The 25,107-nt window shown below is 50.9% G+C and overlaps 1 protein-coding gene and 1 long non-coding RNA gene across 2 annotated transcripts in view; both read left to right on the top strand.

Annotated features, from left to right (window-relative positions):
• The window catches only part of MYOM2 (myomesin 2), a 64,149-nt gene that overhangs the window by 35,223 nt on the left and 3,819 nt on the right, over positions 1-25,107 (top strand). Inside the window, exons 15-33 of the mRNA XM_055567575.1 lie at positions 195-378; positions 1,099-1,273; positions 1,631-1,752; positions 3,379-3,566; positions 4,677-4,803; positions 5,878-6,056; positions 6,791-6,905; positions 7,942-8,098; positions 8,187-8,293; positions 11,980-12,024; positions 12,533-12,669; positions 16,717-16,861; positions 16,980-17,039; positions 18,314-18,381; positions 18,788-18,901; positions 19,195-19,282; positions 19,793-19,831; positions 22,045-22,150; positions 24,883-25,046. Coding sequence (XP_055423550.1) covers positions 195-378; positions 1,099-1,273; positions 1,631-1,752; positions 3,379-3,566; positions 4,677-4,803; positions 5,878-6,056; positions 6,791-6,905; positions 7,942-8,098; positions 8,187-8,293; positions 11,980-12,024; positions 12,533-12,669; positions 16,717-16,861; positions 16,980-17,039; positions 18,314-18,381; positions 18,788-18,901; positions 19,195-19,282; positions 19,793-19,831; positions 22,045-22,150; positions 24,883-25,046 — 2,320 coding nt within the window. The remainder of the gene's footprint in view (positions 1-194; positions 379-1,098; positions 1,274-1,630; positions 1,753-3,378; positions 3,567-4,676; positions 4,804-5,877; positions 6,057-6,790; positions 6,906-7,941; positions 8,099-8,186; positions 8,294-11,979; positions 12,025-12,532; positions 12,670-16,716; positions 16,862-16,979; positions 17,040-18,313; positions 18,382-18,787; positions 18,902-19,194; positions 19,283-19,792; positions 19,832-22,044; positions 22,151-24,882; positions 25,047-25,107) is intronic.
• Positions 9,199-11,689, top strand: LOC129643267 (uncharacterized). Its single transcript, XR_008710205.1, has 2 exons — positions 9,199-10,291; positions 10,396-11,689. It is a non-coding gene; the product is annotated as an uncharacterized LOC129643267 (long non-coding RNA).

The following is a 25,107-nucleotide window of genomic DNA, read 5'->3' as shown; positions in this document are numbered from 1 at the left end:
TCCAGCTTTGGGTAATTTCTCACCCCCTTCTCCAAATTGGCTTCCTTTTCCTAAAATTCAGAACAGGGATGCTGATGGACTCAGAGGAGCCGTTGGCTGTGGTCTCCCGCAGTGTAATCTGGGAGCCAGAGCCAAGCACCCCCTGGGATGCGGGTTCAGGGACCTTGGCTTCCATTGGGCCCTTGTCTTCTCAGTCCATGGTGGGGAGCGGTAGCTGGCAGCGGGTGAATGCCCAGACGGCCGTGAGGTCCCCCAGATACGCCGTCTTCGACCTCGCTGAGGGGAAGCCATACGTGTTCCGAGTGTTGTCGGCAAACAAGCACGGCTTGAGTGACCCGTCGGAAATCACTGCCCCCATCCAGGCCCAGGACACCATTGGTGAGCAGTCCCTGCACGTGACCTGTGTGCGAGACGGGCCCTGGGCAACGTCACGCGGGACAGCGAATGTTGACAAAGACGTTAATGTCACCTGTGGGTTAAAATTCAAGTTGTCTTAAAGTTTCATTGTGCTAGAGTTGACGATCTCTCTGCCTTGTTTTGGTCAACATTTCTCCCAAGTTCCATCTTCTTTTTATGAAGCCAATAAATGGGTTAGAAATATTTTAAAACAACAATACGACCCTACATGCACTAGGGTTCTGGTCCACGTGGCTTGAGGTTCTGTCTCTGAAGATGTCTAGTATGGGTTAGAGGGATTCTGACTTGCACCAGGGGAGAGATCCAGGGCTGCATCATTGTTTGATTTGAGGCCCTTGCTGAGTCTCTCCAATCTGCTGGAAACGTGTCCTGTTTCTTAAATGGCTAGCTTTACACCCCAGTTAAGAAAGCACGTGTGTTACTGGAGGAGCACGCTGGAGGGTCTGGACCAGGGCTGGCGGGGGTGGGAGACTCTGTGATGGGGTTTCTTTCTTGGGGAGCCAGGCTGGCACTTTGGGACAGAGCGCGAGGACTGCCTGGCGCCTCCCTGGCCCCCTTCTCTGCTCTGTCCTCGTTGTCCAAACCTCACCGAAGCCCCCAGCCCTGAAGATGAGGGGGCTGCGGGCCTCTGGTGTGGCTCCTGGCCCTGATGCCGCTGGGCCTGTGCGCCTGTCTCTGCAGTGGTGCCCTCGGCGCCTGGCCGCGTCCTCGCGTCCCGGAACACCAGGACCTCGGTGGTCGTGCAGTGGGACCGGCCGAAGCATGAGGAGGACTTGCTGGGCTACTATGTGGACTGCTGCGTGGCTGGCTCCAATGTCTGGGAGCCCTGCAACCACAAGCCCATCGGCTACAACAGGTGCGGCCACCTGGCACCCCCCACCCCTGTCCCCGAGTGAGCAGGAGAGGCCCAGCCCAGGACCAGGGCCCTCGGCTCGGGCTGGGGGGACGCTGCAGGCATCCATTCTGGGCCCCCGTCAGAGTCTAGCTTCCTCCAGCCCTCAATCTGGGACCCGCCAATGGTGACGGGAACTAATGAACTACAACTGCAGATGAGAATGGATGGATGTTAGGCGTTCATGAGAAACTCAAAAGAGTAAACTTCCTTCCAGTCCCAGTGACTACGTTTCTGGTGTGTTCAAGGCAATTTCTGTGTCTGTTGCAGAAGGACAAAGGGCTGCCCCTGGCCATCACGCCCCTGATTCATGTTTTCCAGGTTCGTGGTGCATGGCCTCACCACTGGCGAGCAGTATATCTTCCGAGTTAAGGCTGTTAATGCTGTCGGCATGAGCGAGAACTCACAGGAGTCGGACGTCATCAAAGTCCAGGCCGCCCTCAGTAAGTGCTTCTCGGGTGGCTCTGCGCCAGCTCCTGGTTCTCCACTACGTCTTCATTTCTGCAGGAGTCAACTGTTATGATGCCATTTGGAACATTACACACGGGGAAGCGTGGATGTAAATTGTTGAGCAGAAAAACACGCAGTTACATGGAGCCCTCTCATCAATTGGCTACTTGTCTTGCAAATGCCAGGGTGACAGGGGGAAATGATAATATGCATTAAAAATAGGAAATGTTATTCGAGGTCACGTTGGTTTCCAAGCACACGTGCCCACATTAAAGTGCATGCTATAGGGTGTGACTGTTTCCTTTCAAAATAAGATGCTAAGATAGAACATCAATGGCCTTTTCAGCTATTCTTAGTTCAAGGAACTTAGTCATTCCAGAAAATTTCAAATGTTTATGTAATTTTGTGGCTTTGTTCATAAATGGTGATCTTTAGAAATTATTATATTGACCACACTGAACAATTTAGGTCTTAGCTTGTAGCATTGTGCCCTAGGAAACTTGATCTGTGCAGTTCTGCATTTTATAATTGTTTATAATTATTTCATATGAAGTGGAACACAAGGCTTAAAAGTACCCATGAACATTTTGAAATGAGATCATCTCTTATACACATTTTGAATCAGAGTATGGATATTATTTTTACTTCAGAGAGACACATTTTGCTGTTTATTTCTGTCTCCATCCAAATCTAAAAGCATCTTCAGAAATTTTGATCTCCCTTCTAACAGTAAATAATGTTACTGGAATTTCCAAGGAATGTCAGATCTGATAATACTTAGGTGGGCAATATAGTGAAACATTAATGCTCCTTTTATTTTATGGTCATTGTCTTAATCTATCAGTTTTTCCCAAGAGGGACTTTCAAACATTACCACTTGCCTCTTCAAGTCATTCCTACTAAAGGAAAAACAGTCATTTGTGATTTAGTCTCATAATAGGGGCAGCTCATTCCCGGGCAGCTGTGTTTGGGTATCAGTGGGGGGTGTGCCGTGGGGTCTTCAGAGTCGAGCAGAGGCAGCAATATCCTTGCCATCCTGGTGGGAAAAGATGGTCCATTTCCAAACATGACAGTCAAAGGGAAATGAACTTGTGCTCATGTGAACTAGTCTGAAGTTTCTGTGACCGTGTAGGAAGTTAAGGCTCATTGGCCTAAGGGTACTGGTCATTGCCGGGCATGGGAAGCTTGGCAGTCCTTCACAGGCATAATGAGAAAGCTGCTCTCTCATGCTTTTCCTTAGAGGAGCGGGGAGAGTCTGTTACTTCACATGTCCAGGCCAGACTGAAATAATTCTTGGCCCTTGTATTATTGAAATATTAGAAGACCTGTGTATGTATTGGAAGGTGTGTTTAGAGATGGCAGTGAACACGTATGAGAGGCTGTTACCCATATTTCTTAAGCCTCCTGCATGGACGGTGGGTTCTTTACCACATGTTTCCCCTGGGAAGCCCTTTATAAAACCATTCTCTTTAAAAGAAGCAGCAGAGACGGGGCAGGGAGGCAGGACAGGAGGGAGGAGGGTGCGGGGCTGGGGTGCCTCCCGTGGTGGAGAGGTGGCTGTGGGGGGCTCGGGCTGAGGCACTGGGACGCGGGTGACTTTCCCGCTGTGTCTCCTGCAGCCGTCCCTTCCCACCCTTATGGGATCACCCTCCTGAACTGTGATGGCCACTCCATGATCCTGGGTTGGAAGGTGCCCAAGTTCAGTGGCGGCTCCCCCATCCTCGGCTACTACGTTGACAAGCGGGAGGCTCACCACAAAAACTGGCACGAAGTCAACTCCTCGCCGCTCAAAGAGAGGATTCTGACGGTGGGTACTCGCGGGTTCAGTTCCTCTTGCCTGGGGACTTCTCCCTGGGGGCGGAGTCTCCCATCCAGTAGTTCAGTGACATTAGAAAATTTGACACAGAAGCAAAGATGAATGAAAACAATTCAGTGTGAGACCTGAGGCCCTTAGGAAGCATCTTCTTCTGAGAAGCAAGGAGGAGAGCGAGGCAGTGGGCTGCTTCCCAGGACTGGTGGGCTGGTAGCGGCGCTGGAGGCAGGAGGCTCTGTCCTCAGAGCAGGAAGGGCGGAGGCAGTGGAGACAGCGCTGCTGGGCCTGTGCGTGCCCGTTTCCCAGGCCCGTGTGTGTCCAGGCCCCTCAGCGAGTCACTTGCTCAGGTGTACATCGCGTCCGGGTGCAGGGAATCGGGGCCATGAGGATGTAGGGCGAGAAAGACCTAGAGTCAAGTCCCAGGCGAACCCTCGGCCACTGCTCTTACTCCCGGAGCCCCTCCTCATGAGCCGCCGCTCAGGGTTTCTCGGAGAGAAATAAGCGAGGCGCTGTTTGCCCACCAGGGTACCGGGTGATGGTCGCACCGTCTCCAGGGCGACACATCCGTGTGCCCTGGCCCCACCCCGCTCTGCCACTGGCCCCTCGTGGCTCTCGTCTCTGAGTCCTGATTTCCTGACCAGGTCATCAAGTCGTCCCCGAGGGAGGGCGTATGGAGTGCACAAGGGAACTGTGTGAGAGGGAGAGTGGGGATGGCCCCGTGGCAGGCGGGCTGGACTCACTGATCGGCCCCTCGATAGGCCGGAAATGCTCGCTTCCCCTGATGGACAGTGGGTTGTGATGCAGCTTCGTTTCGCTTAATAATTAGAAGTTGAGTAGAGCTGATTTACACTGTTGTGTACAGCACAGTGATTCAGTCACACACACACATAGGCGTGTGTCTGTCCTTTTCCCTCAGGGGTTCTTACAAGACGCTGAGTAGAGTCCCTGTGGTCCTTGTCACTCACCTGTTTTACGCACAGGCGTGTGTATGTCAGACATTGATCCCAGTCTCCTGACTTACTCCTCCCTTTCCCCTTTGGTGACAGTAAGTTTGTCTTCTGTGTCTGTGGGCTCAGTGTTAATGTAGACATATCCTCTGAATAGGTGGAGGGCTTGACTGAAGGCTCGCTCTATGAATTCAAAATTGCCGCCGCCAATATGGCAGGGATCGGGCAGCCGTCGGACCCCAGCGAGCTGTTCAAGTGTGAGGCCTGGACGATGCCGGAACCAGGTAAGGTGGGGGGTCTCCTGGACACACAGGGCTGCCCGGAGGAGGGGCCTTTTGTGGTGCAGCCTCCCCAGCCAGCAGATGCTCAGTCCCCCTCACAGGTTCTGATACCACCACCCCCACGGGCCAGGGCTGGGGCAGTGGACACGCAAGCCAGGCAGTGACAAGGGGGCATGTGAGGCGGGGGCCACCCACCTCTGCTGCAGAATGAGCCCGGCTCCCCTGAGTCAGAGACGCTGTGGCCAGAGGCTGGTCCAGGGCAGACCTGCTCCAGGGGTGGGGGAGCCCAGCTTCCCAGAGGAGGTGGGAGCCGGGAGCAGCATGGGGTAGCCGGATGCCACTGGTTGTGCACTTGTTCAGGACCCCCTCCCAGAGCACCCAGGAGCCCGGGGTCTCTGGTTCTGAAGGGCCTTGTTGTCAAAGATCTGCATTTACTCAGGGCTCTACATGCACAGATGTGTTTTCACAAATTCGCAAGGACTAGGCATATCCAGAGAAACTGATCCAGTCCATCAGGGCCCGTCAGGGTATCCAGTGCATCAGGGGCCCTAATGCAGTGGTTAATATGCTCATGTTTTGAACAAAACCAAACAACATAAAACAATAAACCCAAAGTTGAAGCCTAAAATATCAGAAATTCTGAGGCTCAAAATTTTCAATTTTGGGGCCAAATTATATTGCTTTTTCCCTTCTTTTTTGGGCAGGGAGGGAGGGGAGTGGTTTTAATGATATTAATTTTTGCCCCTTAGAAAAGTCAGTGGAAGAGAAAGCTGTGGAAGTTCCCCGAGGCTGTGGGGGTTTAGAGTGATTAGTCAGGGCAGGGCTGTGGCCCCTCCCGCTTTCACTGCTCAGCGCTCCTCTGGACCTGGGTGGGGGGTCAGCCCCACCCCAGCCGTGCTATCGCAGTGGGAGGGGTCCCCTGGTGGTGGAGCAGGTGCCTGGTCCCCGGGTGAGTCCTGTGATGCTCAGATGTCCAGGCAGACGTGGGCGGGTACCGTCCTGCACGCCTTTCTCTCTGCGAGACGGGCCTGCGGGCCCTGGGCGAGCGTGGGGACTCGGGCGTCCATGCATTTTCAGGCCCTGCCTATGACCTGACGTTCTGTGAGGTCCGGGACACGTCCCTGGTGCTGCTCTGGAAACCCCCGGTGTATTCGGGCAGCAGCCCCGTCTCTGGCTACTTCGTGGACTACAAAGAACAGGACTCCGGAGAGTGGCTCACCGTCCACGAGACCGCCACACCGCATCGCTACCTGAAGGTGACGCAGGCCCCTCAGGCCTTGTCTTCTGGGGAGCGGCTGTGTTGGGGTCTAGCCCGAGGCCCCCAGGGGCTGGCACGTGTGACCGGGTACCCCTCCTGCTCGCTGGGGGTTCTGGACTGCCCGCCCTCTGTGGACCTGCACAGCAACTGCGTGTGGGAACCGTCTGCACAGGGCAGCTTCCTCTCCCTGCCACCGTGCGACCACCCCCGACGGTGCTGAGACCTCACGGTCCTGGCTGCGTGGATGTACCGTCCACAGTGATGACTGGAATTACGTCTTTTCACACTGACTGTGTTTTATTTACTCGATTCATATGATTGCTGACGGACGTCTATCTGATAAACACACACACATACACAGTGTGAACACATCTGAAGAGTTTATTCTCCAAATGTTTCTATTTCTAGTTCCTGCAGTAGTCACTGGGGTCAGGTCAGCGGTGACAGGTCAGGTCAGTGGTGATGGGTCAGTGGTAACGGGTCAGGTCAGTGGCGCCTGCTCAGCGGTGACGGGTCTGGTTATTGATGAGGGTGGGGTCAGTGGCTCAGACCCGAGGCCCCGCCCCTGGATCTCGTCTCCCCTCTTGATCCCCTGACTTCCTCTGCATGGCTGGTTGACCTGGAAGAACATGATATTTATAAAAAGAAAGCATGTTCGTAATAAAAATGTGAGGAAGGATGAAGTCATTTTCGTTTATTGGTTCACGTGTGACTTTTCTTTCATCTCTCCAGGTGTGTGACCTTCACCAAGGAAGGACCTACGTGTTCCGCGTGCGGGCGGTGAACGCCAGTGGGGTGGGGAGGCCCTCGGACACCTCGGAACCAGTGCTGGTGGAGGCCAGGCCAGGTGAGACTCGCCCGCTCAGCTGGTGACAGGCAAGACCTCCGGGCGGGGTGGTCTGGAGGGGGAAGAAGCGCGTGTGTGGAGGGTGGGCGGGATGATGGCGGGACTGTCGTGAAAGGAGGTGGTTGACGCACGTGGTAAAGGATGTCTTCCCTGACACACCACACGCCCCGACACCCAGGCGGAGAGGGGCGTGTGAGGTCATCCCGAGGGGGTGGGGGTCTTCACTGGCAGCGGCAGAACAGCAGGCAAGCAGTGACGATGGTGTCTTAGGTTACGGCTGAGTTTTGATCAGAAATTATAAAGCCTCTGGTAATTGTCTTGGTTACAAGTAGTAAGAGCCTCGCTTATGGGCCCTTGGTGGGAAAGTGGTTCCGAGGGTGGGAAGTGAGCTCCCAGAACATGAGACATGCTGGGAGGGGGCCCCTGCCTCCCAGAAGGGGTGGAACCAGGAACTGGAAGCCATGGCATCCCCGGGGGTCTCCCCTCCCTGAGACCAGCGAGTGGGGGTGTTCCGCCTCCGGCTCTGTCATCTGGGTGAGGAGGGTGTCAGCGAGCTCCCAGCTCAGCCGGCGTGTCTCCTCCGGCTCTGACCCCTAAGGGACAGCCGTGAGCGGCCTGTGTGGGGCCAGGTATCCAGCTGCGTCCAGCACACCCTCCCTGACCCAGAGGAAAAGTGGGGACAGGAGAGGGGGGTGTGGGGGAGACCGCTGTGACCGTGCTGCCCAGGCCCAGGGCTGGAAGTGATCAGACCCCAGGGGGAAGGACTGAGTGTCTGGATCTCAGCCCTGAGGGTTTCTTCAGGGGTGCCGGGTGCAGAAAAGCACGTGGACAGAAGGTGATGACGGGACAGCAAACCTGCCCTCCTCTGCCCTCCTCTGCCCTCCGTCACTGCCGAGGGCGCGTTGGCCGACATCCTGGGCGGATGGTCAGTGAAAACCGCTGATTCACAGACACGCGCTCTGTGCCGGGCCACCCCTTCTCCAGAGAGAGCCCGGGGCAGATGCCGTGTCCCTAAGTGCTCCCGGCTCCTCTGCAGGCACCAAGGAGGTCAGTGCAGGCGTGGACGAGGAGGGCAACGTCTACCTGAGCTTCGACTGCCCGGAGGTGACGGACGCCTCCCACTTCACGTGGTGCAAGTCCTACGAGGATATCGCAGATGACGACAGGTTCAAGGTCGAGACTGCGGGGGACCAGTAAGTTCCTCCCCGGGCCGGCTGGCGTGACCCGCTAGGAGCACCTTCCAGCACAGCAACTCATGCCCCGGGCTCTCTCCCCTTCCAGCTCGAAGCTGTACTTCAAGAACCTGGACAAAGAGGACCTGGGGACGTACTCTGTGTCGGTCAGCGACACGGACGGCGTGTCCTCCAGCTTTGTCTTGGATGAGGAAGGTAACACCTGTGGGACACTGGCTTGCCTTTGGGGTTTTTGTAACACTTTGAAAGATTGATGCTCATAGAGAAAAGACTTACTTGCTCTGAAAAGGGGTGTGTCTTTGCGTGAGGCTAAGGGTGGGGAATCTTTTTTAAATCCAAAAATTATTTTGGAAATTACACAAACTCTTGAGTTTCTACTCTAGCCACTAAGTAAATCACTGGTCTGGAAGTATTTTATTTATTGCTCTCTATATTGCATTTATTTGCCTCCCATTTGTGTTTTAGAGATGAGTTTTATTTACATTTCATTAGTTTGGCAAGTAGCAACTAGCATATTATAATTAAGTCCATAAAACTAATGAGAGGCATGCAAAGAAGCTTCCCTTTCCTCCCAGCACTAACTAATTGGATAATCAGCTAATAAAAGAAAACACACACATATGGATGTATGTATTTGTGTGCATGAGATGACATTTAATTGCCATAGTTAAGATCCCTCTCTGTCTTACAAATAGCAGATGGCAGAAAGGAGTGAAGGAAGTCAGCTCATCACGACCTGGTGAAGAGCAGCCCTTCTCTTAGGCGGGTCCCAAGGTCTGAGTCCCCAGGCACTGAACCAGCCTTGGGAGGAGGCTTCCCCCTGCCTGGGTTGATGTTTCTTGTGTCTGTGATCTAGAGGGGACTGCATAACTCTGGGTGGAAGCCTCAGATCTTCATGTTGGGTGTTTAAAGGCTTCCGAGTGCCTTAGAGTCCTCAGTCAAAAATGCCATAGGTTGCTCATCTAATCCTTTCCTTATCAGCTGGCAGTTTGTTTGCCACAGCCAAAGGGGTGGTCTCAGAAGAGGGATACAGTGGTGGTGGGGGAGGCTAGGATGGGAGGCGGGGGCTAGGACGGTGGGGGGCAGGGGACAGGGTCTGATGATGGCAGGCGTCTGAGGGTCCCGTGCAGACATTGGGTAAGCTGGGGGAGCCCCTGTGATCTGACGGGACCAGCAGGAGAACGGCAGAGTGGTGCACTGTGTCTGCTTCCTGGGGCCCCCAGCAAGCAGGAACAGGCCGGAATCTGCTCACAGGCCTTCTAAGCTGCCCTTTCTGACCCCATGTGGTGGTCTTCAAACAGCCTTTTATTTGCAAAACATCCTTTAAGAATTCTGATAAGTGGTGTACTCCTCTGCTCCATTTGAGAGTTTGAAGACATTTCACCTAAATTTTAAATCATTGCAAAGGATGAACGTTTCCAGTACCTTTTATATTGTATATGGACATCAAGTCCAGTCAGGCAAAACCTTGAGGCTGAAGCTTTAGGTCATCTGATGTATGGTAGTTCCTGCTGTGAGACCTGCTGTGAGACCTTTAAATCAGCTGTCCAGGTTGAGTTACTTCTGGTCACAAGAAGTCTGCTTCATTGTTCAGTTCAAATGCTGTGCTGTGCTCAGTCGTGTCTGACTCTTTCTGACCCTCTGGACTGCAGCCCACCAGGCTCCTCTGTCCATGGGATTCTCCAGGCAAGAATACTGAAGTGGATTGCCATTTCCTCCTTCAGGGGATCTTCCCTACTCAGGGATCGATCCAACCTGAATCTCCTATACTGCAGGCAGATTCTTTACCCCTGAGCCATTGGGGAAGCCCAAAGGCTGGAGTGGATTTGCATACAGACCTCTGTAACCGTGATCTCATTTCTAAATTCTAATTTTAAGTAGGAAGGAAGGTGAAAGAAATTATTTAGAAACTTCAATTTTCTTAACTTATTCTTGAGACTCTTAGGAGCAATGTATTCTGTTTTTTTTTTTTTTTAATTTTTATTGTTTAGTTTATTATCATTTTTTTTAACTCATGAAAATACACCACAGTGAAATTCTGGGTAGGTGAGAGAGATGTTGAAGCAGGACAGTCTGAAAGCAGAAGGAAAATCACAGACCAGCATGTTCTCGGCGAGCCAGACCCATTTCATGGAAGAGTTCGTACGGAATGAGAGGATGTGGAAGCGCAGCCCTCTGTGTCACCCTGTGCAGGTCGGCCTCTAGTCTGGTACACAGCTGCCCCCCCAGCCCCGCACTCAGGACCGCCACCCTAACCAGCCCTAACACACCCCTTTTCTTCCTGCGGGGCTTCCCAGGTGGCACTACTGGTAAAGAACCTGCCTGCCAACGCAGCAGATGTCAGAGATGGGGGTCAGTCCCTTGGGAGGATCCCCTGGAGGAGGCCCTAGCAACCCACTCCAGTATTCTCGCCTGGAGAATCCCATGGCCAGAGGAGCCCGGTGGGCTGCAGTGTGTGGGGTGGCAGAGAGTTGGACACGACTGAAGCGACTGAGCACACATGCACTGATTCCCTGGAGGGACTTGCCGGGGTCCAGCCCCGGTGGATCCAGGGAATTCGAAGCGGGACGGCGTCGGCGAGGATCAGGAAACAACTGCTTAATTAAACGTTAATTAAGGATATAAAGAGTGGTGAAATAAGGATAGCTCAGTAGGAAAATTCAGTGAAGAAAAGAGGCTGAATAATTCAGCCAGAAGGTAAGAGAAAGAACGACATGGGGAGACCAAGTTTCGGTGAACAAGGCCCGCACTTTATTTTCCAAAGTAGTTTTTATACCTTAAGTTATGCATGGGGGAACGGGTAGAGTCATGCAGTAAGCCAGGCTTTCTTCCTGCAAGCTTATCATATGCAAAAGTTTAGGTGATTTGCATCATCTTCTGGCCCGGAGGCCTGTTAACATTTTAAGACCCTTTCTTCAGAAAACTTATTTTTCTCTAAAGGCGATTAATCAAGCGCCACCCTCCAAAAGCATTAGATAAAGTTGCATTCCTACAGAGCAAAGGTGTGGTGGGCTATAACAAGAAAAAGAATTAACTCAAGGGTCCCAGGTTACAAACATTAAAGCTACTATTTACACCAATTTTATTAATCAATACACTGCCAGGGACACAGCAGGTAAGGGATATGGAGACTTAGCAGCAAACATTGGCCCAACAAGTGAAAAACCCTTCACCAATACAATTTCTAATCAATCTTTTAACTGCTCAAAGGAATCTGTGTTTAGACAGTTTAGAACATCTCCTGCCTCTCACAGCTGGGAGGCTCTGAGCAATCACATGTGGCCGGAAAAACCTATTCAGGCAGGCTAGAGGACTTCCAAAGGAGTTTGTAGGTTGAAACACTATCACACCCGGGAACTTTATTAACTGGAGCTGTAAGTTAACTCTTTTTTTCAGAGAGAGGTAGTGGGGGACAGCCCCCCGTAAAGTCAGAGGTGTAGGTGAGAGCACAAAGCAGAAAGTAGGCAGACTCTGGTTTTGGGGGTAGATGCTCGAGAATTTCCAGGGGGACTCCTGAGGCTCGATCCCGCCTTTGCGTATGCCGAGCCTCCTTCCTCATGACCTTTGTCATGGGTGGAGCTCCTCACTCTGGCTCCCAGCAGTGATAGAATTCCAGTTGAGCTATTCCAGATCCTGAAAGATTATGCTGTGGAAAGTGCTGCACTCAATATGCAATATGCACTCAATATGCAATATGCCGGCTCCCGGCACTGTTCACAGCTCACGTTACCCCATCTCCTTCTCACTTCAGTTCTCATTTCTTTCACAGCCTCAAATGAAATCCTGGTGACGTTGAATCTCTGTTTTGTCTAGCTTTGCTCTGGCTTAAAACTTCTGAACATACAGGTCAAAACTACTGATGCTGTTTGTCTTAATTTCAGAGCTGGAACGTCTGAAGGCCCTGAGCAATGAGATCAAGAACCCCAGTAAGTGGGCCTGGATCAGAGCAGGGCCGTGTCTATGATCTGTGCAGCCCTGGGGGGCCTTGCTTTGTGTGGCAACTCACGTGCTTGTCACCGTGTGGCTCACAACAAGTAGTGGCTGATACTGTAACCGGCAGTGATTTTCACTGCATACCATGTTTTGGATTTCGGGTTGAGTGTGTCTGCTTGATCCAAGTGAGAATTGCACCAGGTGGGATCTTCAGCTGTGGATTACGCTGAATTCAGACGGAATATGTCTGTGGTCCCTGGGCCCTCAGGGAAGCAGACCATGCATGCTGAGGACCCACGGGTGTGAGGCTTTGATTGCAGTGCCGGGCTAACTAGAGTTGTGTTTCTTAGTTTTGGTTTTCATAATCAAGTCAATGCTCAGGGGTTTTTTACATTTTCAAAAAATGTAATACTGAGGATTGAGATTTTCCTACAACACGCAACTCTTCTTTCTCACCGGGATTCACGCACTATTGACTTGTGATTTCTTTTCTTCTGCTAGCGATTCCTCTGAAGTCAGAATTAGCTTATGAGATTTTCGACAAGGGCCAGGTCCGCTTCTGGCTCCAGGCTGAGCACTTATCCCCAGGCTCCAGCTACCGCTTTATCATCAACGACAGAGAAGTCGCCGACAGCGAGGTGAGTGTGTGTGAGTGTGGTCTCTGGCTTTGGAGGCTTCCCGGTGCGAACGGGAAGGTCAGCTCCTGAAAGTCGGCATTCTGGGTCTGTTTCCATCCCTTTTGGGCTGTAGAAGGCTGACAAGGTGGGTGAGAGAAGGCTGAGGCTGGCACTGTTCAGAGCTTTGGTCTGGGTTTCATGAGAGATGGGGAGGTCTTTAAATTCAAGCCTATTACAATTAAAAAACAACAATCTACGTTTTAGAGACATTAGCTTGGTGTTATGGAAAGGTTCTGGGTACACGGGGTGAGCGATATGCTCCACAGGTCCATTTATTCCATCTTTATGGGGGTTTTGAAGGCAGATATTTTTGCCCTGATGGGAGCAAGGCCTCCCTCACCCAGCCCCAGCCCCCAGAGCTCCTGTGGGAGGCGACACCAGGGAAATTAGTGTCTTGAGCTTGAGCTTTAGGCTGCCTCTGGGTGAATCTGGGCCAAGAAAATCATAGGATGCTGTGATGCAATACTTTGTCCTTCTGCTGCTTTTATTTGTATAGAATGAAGCTTACGAATGTTAGAAGGTTCCTGTTTTGCTTGTGGAATATTGTGTTTCCGCATAAGTCATTGTGTCTAATTACTACAGCGCAACCGGGAACACAGTTAAAAGCCAACCACTTGACTGGAGCCCTTCCCTACTGTTCAGTGGTGCCCTGGGGGTCTCCTGAGTCTCGGCGTCCTTACTTCCTCTGTCCTCCTTCTGCTTGGTACCCACTGCTTTGTATCTGTTCAGCAATTACACTGAGCCTCACTCAGGTGCCTCAACCATCTGCTGCATGAGTGTGAACGGGACTGGCTGGGAGGTGGGGTCACTCACGCTCCTTCTGAGCCGGGCTCCTCATCCCTGGTCTGATGCCTATGTCTGACGGGTTTTAGTAAAGCTTGGTTAGATGGATGTCCCTCAGAGAGACGTCGTGTGTGGACAAAGATCCTGTGAGTTTCTTCCCCAGTCCATCTTCCCCTTGAGAATAATGACGTCCTTGAAGGACTGTACAAGCTGGGGGGGTGGCTAGTAAGCAGAAAGCACGCAGCTTCCTCTTGGCTGCAGAAGAGCCCACAGTATGGACACTGTGCATAGAAGAGCGTTGTGATCGAGGTGACTGGAGATGTTTTTTATGAGCAGAGATCATGTAGGCGTGCAATGGAATTTAATGTAATTGTGCTTTATCTGTAGAGTATATTTTGATTAACATTTCCTACCTGTTGTGGATAGCTGGCTTTAAGAATGACATCTTCGCTACACAGCTCATCTTTTGCAATAGGGCTGTACTGTTTCACTGCCTTAATTAGCAATCCACAGGTGACTTTTCGGTGTGGAGATTGATGCTGTTTTGTGAAAGTCACATAGAAACCTATATTTTATGGCCCCCATAAAATCATTGAACTTCATCTCACTGCATAATGGCAGTTGCTAGAAGCCTAATTTTTTCTCAAACCTGCTCAGACCCCATGGTGCAGAAGCGAAGAGAATGTAGAAGGCTCTGGGTTGCTGAGGATCTGGTTGGTGAGAGAGGTTCCTTTTCCCCTCTCAGGCCTAATTAGAGCAGGTTCCTGCAGGCTGCTCCTCACAGATGCTTAAAGGGAGCAAAAGTCTGACAGAATCAGAGCGGCTCCTTGAAATTTGCTTCTGGTTTGCAAAAGCAAATACTCAGAACTACAAAGACACTCGTGGGCCCCACAAGGTACTCTGTTCAGCCCTCAGCTTGCTGCCCCTTCCTTGTCTAGCCCCCCGAGAACCACCAGAGTCTCCGGGAAGGAGACAGGTCCCATGCGCTCCCTGTGATCAGCACCATCTCCCAAAATGACCACCCTCAAAAGTAATCTGAGCTCATGTGTCTCAGAAAAATACCTAAGCCATCCTATACAGGAACACAGTGTTCCTGTTAGAAATGGTATTGGAATTTCCAACTGTCAAGGTGATTTTTTTATGTTTACTGGAAGTTAAGGCCCATGGGCATGGGCTGGCTTGATTCAGTTAAAGCCCGCAAGTCATCTTTGGTCAAGGAGAACCTGAGGCATCACGTTAACCCCTGGGACCTCACACACTCATTCTCTTTTCCCCGTGGTTGGCAGCTTATATTCTGCAAATTGCATTTGAGTGCCCTCTGTAGCCTAGAAAAATGACATATAACCTTGCCCTCCTGGAGGTTATCCAGAGTGGAAGAAACACAACTTGAGTCAGAGGATGATATAGAAAAAGTACAGAGCGTGTTAAAACAGTTATGTGTGAGCTAAGTCATTTAAGAGAGAAAGAAAGTGAAGTCGCTCAATCGTGTCCAACTCTTTGCGACCCCCCCGTAGCCTACCACAGTCCTCCATCCATGGGATTTTCTAGGCAAGAGCACTGGAGTGGGTCACCATTCCCTTCTCCAGTGGATCTTCCTGATGCAGGGATCGGACACTCAAGTTTCCTGCATTGGCAAGTGGGTTCTTTACCATGAGTGCCACATACAGTGAGTGCTGATTCTGAGAAGGAGCTGTTAGAGCCTGGAGAATATAAAGGAGATTCCCAGAGTAGTGGGTTCCCAGGTTCTCCTCAGGAGGAATAGTTTGGGGAACAGGTGTGCCCTGCAGCCTTCCCGAGGGAGAGCGGGCAAGGTGTGGACTGGAGACGAGGCGGGGTGGGCTAACTGAGCGGAGTGGCCATGGACGGGGCATCTTGGAAATGCACTTGGATAAAACGGAAGGAGGGAGAAGGCAGAGGGGCCTCCTCCAACACCAAGGGAGAATTTGGAGCCAACCCTTGATGCTGAGGGGGCTGAGCTTAGGGACGCTGAACAAAGGCGCTCTTTCACTAACATTTATCTCGGCACTCTTGGGACGCTGGCATTTGGAATCCACAATATGAATGTCAGCTGAGAGAGGAAGATGAGCATCCTGAAAATAGATGTGCGTGATCTGTCAGGACGTGGCTGATCTTACGCAGTTTCTATTAGTCACCTACAAACAGAAATGCGTCCTGGTAGTATCGTCAAGTTGAGGGTCGTGGGAGGAGGGTATCTCTAATGAACAGAGTGGCCTCCCCTGGTCCCCACACTGGGTGATGACCACAGGTCCCGATTGGCGACCCTGCTCACCTCGCTCCAGGCCGCGCTCTCCTGGGACAGGTCCGGTCCAGGCAGGGAAGCCTTTGCTTAAGTCCCGGCTGCCTGCCTCTGAAAGGAGGCAGGAACGCCTGCAGGAAGCATCACTGGCAGAGGTGGCTGTGCCTTTGTTCACTCTGGGCATGGAGCAGGGTGAGGTCCAGGCTGAGGGAGCAGCCTTCTGCTGTTGCAGTGGATGCCCTGGGGAGCCCATCCTGGCACCTTGGCCCCCTTTTCCTGCCCGGCGGCTGCGCTGGAGATGGTCATCCGTGTGCTTGTGCCCCTCCTGCCTCTGACGTGCTCAATGGCGACCTCGAATAACACGTGGAATAACAGGTGACCCATTAGCAACCACACGGGATCGGAGCACCTGCGGCTCATCACAGGCGACGAGGGTGGAGTCTGCAGACTGAGCCCTGGGCGGGCTGTGCTGGGAAGGGTCCCCCTGAAGCTACCCAGCTGGGGTTGCAGAGCCTGGAGACCCTCAGCCCTGGTGCTAGTGTGGTGATGGGGCAGGGGTGACCAGTCGGAATGGGCCCTGAGCCCCTGAGACGGAAGCCCTCACGGCGTGGAGGTGGTTGTGTTGCAGTCTCTGGTTCTGTGGTCACACGGGTCCCAGTGCATCCCGCTCTGCTTCCCATGTGCTATCTCATGGTGGTTGCACATTCCCAGGGCGCGTGCAGAGTTTCTGCTGGATTCGAGTGTAGGTTGCTCCTCACGTAGACCCAGGGCGTCATCACAAAATGTCCCTTATTTGATCTTTGCTTCACCAAGAGGTTCAGTGGATGGAATTTCACTTTCTGGTTTTGGGCAGCATACTCCCTTAAGATACAATAGTTGAGTGACTGTCAGATCCCAGAGGGGAAGCTTCGGGAAGGCATTTTCCCTTTCGGGAAGGTGGGATTCTCATCTCCCCTGTGTGCTCCCAGACACACAGAATCAAGTGTGACAAGTCCACTGGCATCATCGAGATGGTGATGGATCGGTTCACCATTGATAACGAAGGCACCTACACCGTGCAGATTCAAGATGGAAAAGCGAAAAGCCAGTCTTCTCTGGTTCTTATTGGAGACGGTACGCTATGTGGAAGGTCCTTGCATGTCCATAAAAGAAAATTCAAAACAGATTCTTCTGATTTGAGAGAAGCATGTTTATTTCATTTCTGTTTTTTTCCCTTAAATATTGGATTTAGCATTCAAGGCTGTCCTAGAAAAGGCTGAATTTCAAAGAAAGGAGTTCCTCAGGAAACAAGGTAGGTGGTCGGCTGGCTCCCCCACCACTGGCATAGACAAAGGTGTAGGATTTGAGTATTTGTTTGGAGCAGATCCTGTCAGGCCAGACAGCTAACTGCAATTTTAAAATGATGGAGAAGTCAGATCTCTTCTATTCTGTAGAAGTTTGGACCCTTTCTGTTCCTTTATTTCATCTGTGCTTTTTTCTTGCTTCTACTTGAAAAGCCCTGGAATCTCTTGTTTAGTGTTCATGTTTCCCTGCAGTGACAAGGAAAGGGTGCCCCCGTTACAGGTCCATACGAGTCCAGCGATTGTAACAAAAAGAGGAAAGAATGGAGGGAGGCAGTGAGGTGGGGGCTTTATTAGGAGAGATGGAAAGAGGGCCACAGACCCAACTCCAATTCCCAGGAACTTGTTATTTTACTTAAAATTGTGTGAACTTGAACTTTTAGATGTAATTGTTTAGTTACAAATAATATATTTTAAATACATTGTTTTAAAAATGCATATTATCAATAACTAGATATGAAGGAAAATAGATAAAAAACTGAAATATAGCCCAGGGGTTTATTTGAAAAACACTTTTATACAGAATTTCTGTTGTTTTTTAAAAAAGTTAGAATACAGTTTTTAAAATATAAAAATATTATTTTATTGTTTTATGTTATTTTTATTTTTAATAGACAAAAATATTTATTTTACCTATTTCTACCGTATGATTTTTTAACTTTGTAGAATGTATTTATATGGAAGAAATTAAAAAATACTTTCTAAATCTGCTTTGTATTTTTGTGTTGAATGTGTTATTAGCATATGACTTTTACATTAAGCAAAATGGTATTTTCTACAGATATATAAATTCATCTTTGATTTCAGATGCTATGTAAATAAAATATCACATGTTGATATGATTGCTAGGTCAAACTGCTTTTTCTTCATCATACTTAGATTAGTTCTCCTATTTCAAGGTTTTTATAGGCTATGCTGGTGGATGTTTATTCAGACACTTGCCTTGAGAAGAAATATAATATTTCATTATTCTTCTTTCTAAAGGGCAGTAGCCGTCAGATGTCAGTAAGCAGGAGAGACTGGGCAGCGTCGTCCTGTTGGAAATAGAGATTTTTGTACCAGGATTGTACATGCTGAGGTCAAAGCCCTGAAGATTAGTTTTATTAAGTTATCTTGGTTTCAGACTGAACAACTACTTTCTTCTGCCCCGAATGCATTTATATGTATGTGTCTGTGTATACATTTTTCTCCTTTTTAAAAACTTTTTTCCCCTTCTTCCCCCCAGGCCCACATTTTGCTGAGTATCTGCACTGGGATGTTACAGAAGAGTGTGAGGTTCGGCTTGTGTGTAAGGTGAGAGATCGGTTCCACCCAGAAGGGAGTGACAATCAGGGAGATGGTCAGATCACACGCGTGTGGTTTTATATTATTTATAAATTTAAAATACACTGCTCACAACTTGTCTTTATTATTGAAATCGTCTATGAACCAAAAGAAACTTACACCATCTGATTTCTTGGATTAGAAGAAGGAGGAGTCATTCGTTCTTCCTGTCGGGGCTTAATTATTTCAGAAGCTGGAACTTAGAAATGTATTTACCATTGATAGAACAGATAGCTTTCCTGTGAGCTTCTGTCTGACACTGTCTATAATAAAAGTTTATTCACTTTTTTTAGGTCTGTGATTTGAAATCAGGAAAGACTTTTTTCTCATGAGCTCCAGCAAGTCACGTACTCAACATAAGACCCCTGTCTTGTAGGTTGCAAACACCAAGAAGGAAACGGTTTTCAAGTGGCTAAAGGATGATGCTCTGTATGAAACGGAGAAGATGCCTGACCTGGAGAAGGGTGTCTGTGAGCTGCTCATACCAAAGGTGTGTGTGTGTGTGTGTGCACACGTGTGCGCGTGCTCTGTCATTTCAGTCATGTCTGACTCTTTGCGACCTTCTGGCTCCTCTGTCCATGGGATTCTCCAGGCAGGAATACTGGAGTGGGCTAAAGAAAACAGAAACAAGGAAGAAAACTCTTCCATATCTCTTGCGAATTCTGCCTTATCTCCCATTTTGCATGCTGGATGTCCATGGTTTGCAAAGGAAACATTAGCTTGTATTAGGTTTTATATCATGGCATCAGTTTTACATACGTATGGGATGTGTTTCATTTGCAGTTGTCGAAGAAGGATCACGGTGAATACAAGGCAACCTTGAAAGACGACAGGGGTCAGGACGTGTCTACCCTTGAGATAGCTGGCAAAGGTAGATGAGAGCCTTGTCCCTGCTCCCCAGGGAGGTCCACCTGGCCAGCAGGATGGGTGTGAGATGCGGGCGAGGCGTCCTGCGCCCTTGGGCATATTGTGTCTTTGGTAGCAGCGCAGCAGAGGGCAGGCTTCTACTCCTGCTGTCCTCAGAGGCGTTTGAGTGAGTTGAGAAGGATGTTACGCTGGGCTTCTCTGAAACGCCATCTTCGTCCACCAACAGGAGCCAAATCCTGTCCTGTGATGAATGTGTTAAAATGATTGAACCCAGGATGAGGTGGTTCAATTAAATGCAAGGTCAGATGAATGTTGAGCAAAATGTCCTTGCTCCAGGTTTAAAAAATGGAGAAATTAGGATTTATCGCCACCTAAGCCTTTCATGGATACACATTGCCATTTTAATATTTCATTTTTCAACTGAACATCCTGCTTTCCAGTATCAATTTAATTAAACATGAAAACGCTGCTGATAAATTAGGCCTGTAACCGTGCATTTCCTCCTTCCTTTCAGTGTATGAGGATATGATTTTGGCGATGAGCAGAGTCTGTGGTAAGTAAATGTCTTCTAATTTTCAAGTCATTTTGGGCCTAGACTCTCTATTTCCTGAGAAGGGCATTTTCCACAGCTGATGGATCCACTTCACATCTGTGAACAGGCCCAGATTCAGTGGCAGGACAGCGGCTTGTGGATGACAGAGGCATATGAAGGGGCTTTCCTGTGGGGTCAGGCTAACGGCCCACAGAACAAGAGTCTGTTCTTAGTGTCCCCAGGGCTGAAGGCGATGTGTGGCTGCAAAGCAAATCCGTTGTGATAGAGTTAGGGTCCCTCGACCTCCTCACCCTTGTGATAAGGAATCTGGAGGGGTGACTTTCAGGTTCTCATTCAGAGGTAAAATTCTGTAACTCTGTGGATACAAACAAACCCGTTATAAGAATCGATGCCAGAGTGACAGTTCTCTGCATGGAGGACGCTGTGTGTGAACACACACCTGAGAACATGCTGTTGACACTCCTCTACGTTTCCACCTGACTTCTGAGGTGGGAAGGCAGAACTGGAGCCTCAGGGTCCTCAGTGAAGTCTCAGCACATCAGCACTGAGTCCACGAGGTGTGCTAAGGCACCCTGTGTACTTTGGCAGCGTCTTGGGAGGGACCACGGTATTCAGACAAGAACTCTGGTCCCGGGCAATTGTGTGACCTGCTGCCACCAGCAGGGTCCTGGGCAGCGCCGGGGTCGTCTCGTGGCCCTAGTTCAGGAGCCCAGGCTTCCTCCTCATGTCCTTCAGCATTCCCTCCTCTCGCGAGACGTGTACTCGAGGATGCGACCCATCCAATTCTTTCACGTTGGTAATCCTCCAGTTTCACAAAAATGTCTTAGGTGTATGTTCTCTTAAGGGGGCCAAGCTTATAGTGTATCCCTTGATTTTTAATACTTACAGAACTCTGAAATGTCTAATCAAATAATCAGTTGTGGAACAGAAACACCAACGGCAGAACTTACTTTTTGGTGTGGTGACTGCAAAGATTAAATATGTATCTGGTTAAATTTTGTCTGATAAGACATAGATGCTCCTTAAAGCTTCAAAGTCAAGGCTTAGTCAGGACGCAGTTGAGATAAAGTGGAGGATAAGCACACGATTTCCTCGGCGTGTTGCCCCGGTCAGCGTCAGACCCGGAAGCCAGGCTCTTGTCGTCTGATTACCCGGGACGTGCATCCCGCCGTCCCTTCTCCCCGTGGCGGGCTCAGTTGCTTATCCGTAGATTCCGTCTGAAGTGAGACCCAGCTGGTGGTGTGGGGCAGGGTGTAACCCCGTGCAGGCTCGATGAGGAGCACAGGGACATACCGGCACCCGGATCTGAGCCGAGATATTTCCCAGAGCCGCTCTCCTGCCCGGCTGTCCCACGTGCGTGCTCAGTCACCGCAGTCAGACCCGACCGCTCTCCTCTGCCCCTGCGTCTTACAGACAGTACACCAGTCCCCACTCCCTGCTTGACTGGAAACCCTTCTGGACTCGCTATCATTTGCTGACTCTAACTGTAGTCTGAAAAACGACCCTCCTCTTTACGCTCTTCTGTTAAGACTGCAGCGTTTCCGCATCTTTGTGTTCCAGGATGTGCGGCTTGCTGCCCTCTGCGGTTAGCCCACTGAGCCCCCCCCCCCACCACAGGGTGAAATGTGCGGAGAAGCACGATGCAGGAAGGGGTTTAGAAAAGCCATTTTCTGGTTTATCTTCAGGCAGGAGCGGAGAGAGGACTCCAGAGGCCATGGGGTGGGGCATTCAGGTAGCTGGCTCTGAGCTCAGAGCCCCGTGGAGGGACTCCCACCGGGGCATTGTTGATGCATTTCCACAAAACGTGTAGGTGACGGAATCCCCGGGGGTTCTTCCCTTCAGGGGGAAGGAAGAGGGAGGGGAGGGGTGTGAGAAGCTGGGTGTGGTCTTGCCCACTGGGCAGGCCCGTCGGCATGGGCCCGTCTGCACTGGAGGCTTGCCTGTGGTCTAGTTATAAGTGGGCGCTGCAGTAGTGGCCGCATGGACATGGCTGGGGGACGTGAGCAGCCCCGCGGGAACATTTTCTCGGGGCCATTTGAGTCCCTTCATGCCTCAGGAGATTTTAAGGTACTTTCGGTGTGGATGTTAGAACACACTTGGGTGAGGATGTTTTTACAGGGATGTGGCCGGGCTTCCTGGCCCAGGGCCGGCCTGCTCTCACCCAGCAGCACAGACTGCTCCCCTCGGGTCTGAGTCTGCCCTGTCTTCTGCAGGAGCCTCTGCGTCTCCACTGAAGATTCTCTGCACCCCAGAAGGAATAAGGCTTCAGTGCTTCATGAAATACTTCACTGAGGAAATGAAGGTGAACTGGTACCACAAGTAAGTGTCCACGTGCCGTGGGCCGCAGCCCTGTGTGTCCACAGGGTGGTGCCCGGGGCCCATCGCTGGGACACGGGGCTCCTGGCCAAGTCCTCTTGAGACTTGGCAGTTTTGAGAAGTGATGACAGCCGTGGGCTCAGGGTGGGGCCATCTCAGAAATGGGGGGAGAAGGACAAAGAGAAGTGCTGGAGGTGCCGGAGATCGCGTCCTCTGCTGTCTCGGTTTAGACAAGGGTGGCTTTGCTGATGACACAGGTTTTGTCGGCATCTGGCAGAGCTAATGGAAAAAGAATATTCAGAAACCACGCTCCAGATTTCCAGTCTGTTGCTTTCCCATTAGATCAATTAAAAAGAAAGGACCAAAACACACTTAATAGTACTTAAGAGAAGAAAGCAAGTGAACTCAAGCCCTGCACACAGCAGTTTTCTCTGTTTTCACATCTGCTGCGGTTGCCCGTCCAGGGGGCCATGCTCACAATTGAAACAGTAGAGTCTCCCACGATGCTCACAGCGGTGGACCAGGGCCTGCCCCCAGCCCCTTGGGGTCTGCCCTCCCGACCCTCCTCCCAGGCTTATCTCCACACTCGTCAAAGCTTCAAGTCTGTCAGGAAAAGGACCAAGTTCAGGGTTACCGTCCTCCGGGCCTGGCCTCCGTCGGGCAGTAAGTGGGGACTGTGGGTAGTCTGTCTCTAAACTGAGGACACGGGCAACCTTTCCAGACCACCTTTTCAGTGACGTCCACAAACCCAGACCTGTTTCTCAGTGGACAGGATCCCAGCGTGTTCACACGTGCCTTACAGAACCTCGGCTATATGGCACTGTTTGACGATCAAGTTCTTATTTGACAATAATTGGAAATGCAGAGAATAACAAGCATTTGTTGAAATACAGCCTGCCATTGGAGGCTACAGGGCCCACTTAACAGAGTCGGGGTGCCCGAGGGAGACTCATCCTGGGGACCCAGGCATTCTGCGCCAGTGGGTGATGAGAAATCAATAGAGAATGATGAGGATTTGGTGAATCATGCACGTCAGCAAGGCCGATTGTTCTGTGAGGAAAATGCTGAGTAAGACACCAAGGGCCACTTAGAGGAAGGTGGAAACCTGCTCCTGAGGACTTAGAAACCCACAAAGTGCAGTCAGCAGAAGCGTCCTCTGGTAGGGGATTTTTTTCTCTTGCTGGAAGGTGAAATGCCTGTGATGGGGGAGGGCTAGACCTCAAAGTGCGAAGTACTGGCTGCTGAAGGCATCGAAGCAGCAGCGCCACTGAAGCGCCAGCGGCCTCTTTACAGAAGGAAACAGTTAACGCTGCTTTAATCCCAGAGTGTGGACTTTAGCTCAGCTTCAGAGCTTTGCTCTGAGGCCCCTGAAGTCTCAGTGAAGCCTGGGGCTCCCGGGGGAGGGGAGGTTCGGGGCCATCCTGCTGCCAGCCCACCCCTGCAGGGACCAGCCTCCTGGTTGCTTTCACACAAACGGGCAGACACGTGTAGGCTTTCACACATCTGCCTCTTTCTCTCCTTAATGTAAGGTGTTTTAAGATTGCTTGGGAATAAAGGGATTCAGTCAGGTTTTGTGATCAACTAATAAAACCAAGGGGGCGGTTTTATCCAATTTGGCCCATTTAAGTCCCCAGGCAGTAAGGAACAGACAGTCCTTTGAGCCAAGGTCACGGTCAGTGGGGTGACGGTGACAGTGAACTCTGCCACAGCTGTGCTGCTCCAGCAGGATCGGTCTGCCTTCTTCTAAGCTGACAGGTTCCTGGAACTGCTGTGGCAGGTGTGGGCTGAGCGTGGGGCTGCTGGCCAGGGAAGGTTCTGGAGGCAAGGGTTCATCTGGGGATGGAGCCAGGCCGGGGGTGGTGGAGGGGTGGGTCTGCTGCAGACGGGGGGCTTCCTGTGTGTTTGGGGGACAGAATGAGTCCCCAGTCCAACAAGTCGGCAGGGCTGTGACCATGGGGTGGGGGCAGAGGTCAAGTCTGGGCTTCGGATCGGAGACTGGAGCTGGTCTCAGGGTCACGCTGGGCTGGGGACATGTTGGCCCAGGGGTTGGGGGTTCCTGCAGGACACCCGGCGGGCGGCAGGGCTCCAGACACATGAGGGCAGGCTGCGTGTGGTCTGGCGTTCGGTGGACGCCCCCTCCTTCAATGCTGTGTTCAGCCTTCATCATGGCTGTGTCGATGCTGGGTGTAGTTCTCTCTTCGTGATCAGCTTGTTTTACTCGGCATGATGTCCTTGAGGCCATCCGTGCTGTGGTGGGTGTCAGAATTTCCTCCCATTCCATCGTGTTCATGGGCCACCATTTGCTTATCCATCGTCTGTCCATGGACACTTGTTTCCACCTTTGGCTACTGAGTCCTGCCTTGTGAACCTTTGTTCCATCCTTTTGGTTACATATCCACTGGATCATACAGTGGATCATACGGTGATTCTGTTTTTAATTTTTTAAGTAGAAAAATAAGTCATGACCTAAGGGATATGATAGTCTATGTGTGGCCAGCAAGCAGATGTTAAACCACAGTGTATCTCTATAAAATAAGTATCGGATTTAATTTCGGAAGGTTTTCAGAGCTGAGCTGCTGATGTGGTTCGTAAATGTACAATATCCAGAGACATCTACGATGACATCGACTCTACAGCTTGGAGGAGACTTCCTCTGAAAGACGCCCAGCATGCCCCAGAGTGTCTCACGTGTAGTGTGAGATTGTAAGTCGAATGTGTCCTGTGACTTTTCAAAGGGATGCTAAGATCACATCTAGTGAGCATATGAGGATCGGCGGCAGTGAGGAGATGGCCTGGCTGCAGATCTGTGAGCCCACGGAGAAGGACAAGGGGAAGTATACCTTTGAGATTTTTGACGGCAAGAAGAACCACCAGCGCTCGCTTGACCTGTCTGGTCAGGGTAAGATCATTTTTCTCTGGCCCCTGGTAATTTTGTACTAGGAGATCAGGGTAAGCAGGAT

The sequence above is a fragment of the Bubalus kerabau genome, chromosome 2 (genome assembly GCF_029407905.1).
Source record: "Bubalus kerabau isolate K-KA32 ecotype Philippines breed swamp buffalo chromosome 2, PCC_UOA_SB_1v2, whole genome shotgun sequence".
In the NCBI taxonomy this organism is placed as follows: Eukaryota; Metazoa; Chordata; class Mammalia; order Artiodactyla; family Bovidae; genus Bubalus; species Bubalus kerabau.
Note: the sequence above shows the minus strand (reverse complement) of the source record. Positions and strands in the feature narration are given on the sequence as shown.